The sequence below is a fragment of the Saprolegnia parasitica genome (genome assembly GCF_000151545.1).
Source record: "Saprolegnia parasitica CBS 223.65 unplaced genomic scaffold supercont2.1399, whole genome shotgun sequence".
Lineage (NCBI taxonomy): Eukaryota > Oomycota > Saprolegniomycetes > Saprolegniales > Saprolegniaceae > Saprolegnia > Saprolegnia parasitica.
The window spans coordinates 1-2,047 of NW_012157793.1; the positions used below are offsets into that span (position 1 = coordinate 1).

Here is a 2,047-nt window from a genome sequence, read left to right on the forward strand (position 1 = left end):
CCGGGGGCAAGCTCACAGCAACAAAGAAGACGGTGATGCCCGTGCAACACAAGGTGAGAACGCACGATATTTGGCCGCGGGGAATCACGCTCTTGGGGTCTTGGATCGTATTGGCGAGCGTGTTGAGCGACTCGACTCCGACAAAGAACCACGCGGCCAGCGGCATGGTGGCGAAGAAGCGGTAGGCGCCGCCAATGGTTGCGCTGCCTGCATACACGTCGAAGCGAACGAGCGAAAACGACCCGACACAGTAGAGCAGAAGGACGCCGAGTGAGAGGAACGCGAGGGCGCGCACGAGCGGCCAAAAGAGTTGCCCGCCGCGGATGTGGATGGTCACTGCGAGGACGTAGATTGCTAGCCACACGAGCGGCAGATACGCGTCCGAAAGCACTGGAAAAACGATCTGCAGCATCTGGCCGAGCGTGAGCACGCTGCTGCTCACGTACGCAATGTACTCGAAGACCTCGCAGCAGCCAATGATGAAGCCCGAATAGTACCCGAGGCAGCACCGACTGAGGCCGTACGCACCGCCGGCAAAAGGCAGCGTCGACGTCATCTCGGCGATGCTGAGCACGAGGCAAACGTATGCCGAGCCCATGAGTGCGAGTGCGACCGCGTTGCTGGCGACGCCGGCCGTAAGGCCCGCGTTCCACGAAAAATACTGGCCGCCAATTACGATCGCGATACCGAGCGACCAAATGTCCAAGGCCGAGGCGCGGAGCAGCGGTGGCGTGGTCATCGGTGCACCGAAACAGTACTGAAAATATATATATAGATCGCCTCGCGCGTCCCGTCTACGAGGCGCCAATTGAATCCAGTGGCTAGACGGTTGACCACGGCGTGGATCATCTCTTTGTACTAGTACGATGCAGCTCACACCCCACGACCAAGTGTCGAGTCTTACGCACGGAGGCGAGGTGCAACAAAGTCTTTGTACGAACGAAGAGAACGCACTCATCTATATCCTGGCGACCGAGCGGGCGACGAAGACAGTGATTGCGCTCCAGGAAGGACACTAAAATACAATGTATCATCGTCGTAGCGTACGACTTAGTTCAATTCTTCGACGAGCAAGTTGCTTTCTTTGTGGCCCGAGAGCCGAGTCGACGCACTCGCCGGCTTTGCACTGGCAGGGCGAAAGCTTGCAGACTTCACGGTGGTTGGCGCGTTCACACGCGGTCCATACGGCGCCACGTGGATGCGTGGTGCCAAGTGCACGACACGGTTGGGCGTCAGCAAGTCCAGGAGCCGGAACGAATCCCACCGTTGGCGCCACGGTGAGTTGCTACGCGTCATTGAATTTCCCGTCGTTGAGAGGCTTCGAGAGCCCGTTCGTAGGCTCCAAATGTGCCGAAACCACTCTAGCACGCGAAAAAAGCGAGGGCCCAGCGCGGGAGAGTCTTTTGGCGCGCTTTCTTCTTACGCTTGCGCTGGTTGCCTACATGAGACGTACATATTGTCAGTCGTATGATCCTCGATTCCGACAACGCACTTTTCGCGACGTGGGCAAAGAATAGAATCTTGCGCTCGTCGTCCGAGAAGGTCTGACGGTGCTTGGCGTACCCGAGGTAATAAATCACGAGCAGAGTGAGGATGCAGCTCACGACCGAGAGGAGGAACGTGGCGTTCTTTTGGCAACACACGATCGAGATCCAGTTCATACTCCACACGACCGCTGCGTAGTAGACGCCAAGCTTGCCGACCGGACTGGTAAAGCTCCTTGGCAAGTGGCTGAACTCGCGCTTGAGGTAGAGGTACCCGACACACTGCGCAAGGTAGGCCGAGAAGCCGAAAAACATGCAAATGTTGAAGAGCTCGGTGCCCAGCGTCGGGCTATACGTGACGCAAAAGCAGAGGAGGTAACCGAGGACCGAGCCAACGATCAACGCGTTGGCTTGGGTGTGGAACCTCGGGTGCACGGCGCCGATCCAACCGGGCAGCAGCTTCGAGTTGGCGAGCGCCGAGAGGATGTTGGCGTACGCCAAGATGAAGCCAAAGATGGTCGCAAAGGTGGCGGGGATCGAGAGGATCATCGCCATGTCCTCGG

General features: G+C 58.2%; 2 protein-coding genes across 2 annotated transcripts; both read right to left on the minus strand.

The window, feature by feature from the left end:
* Positions 1–22: 22 nt before the first annotated feature.
* Positions 23–739, minus strand: SPRG_18703 (hypothetical protein; the record flags this gene model as incomplete). The annotated part of the gene is made up of 1 exon (XM_012358145.1): positions 23–739. A coding segment is annotated over one exon (717 nt), but the record flags the coding sequence as incomplete, so codon positions are not given.
* Positions 740–1,296: 557 nt separating this feature from the next.
* SPRG_18705 (hypothetical protein) lies at positions 1,297–2,039 on the minus strand (the record flags this gene model as incomplete). Its single annotated transcript, XM_012358146.1, has 2 exons — positions 1,297–1,438; positions 1,493–2,039. The coding sequence occupies 2 exons, from the start codon at positions 2,037–2,039 to the stop codon at positions 1,362–1,364; spliced, it is 624 nt and encodes a 207-aa protein (XP_012213536.1). The 3' UTR covers positions 1,297–1,361.
* Between the last annotated feature and the right edge of the window lie 8 nt (positions 2,040–2,047).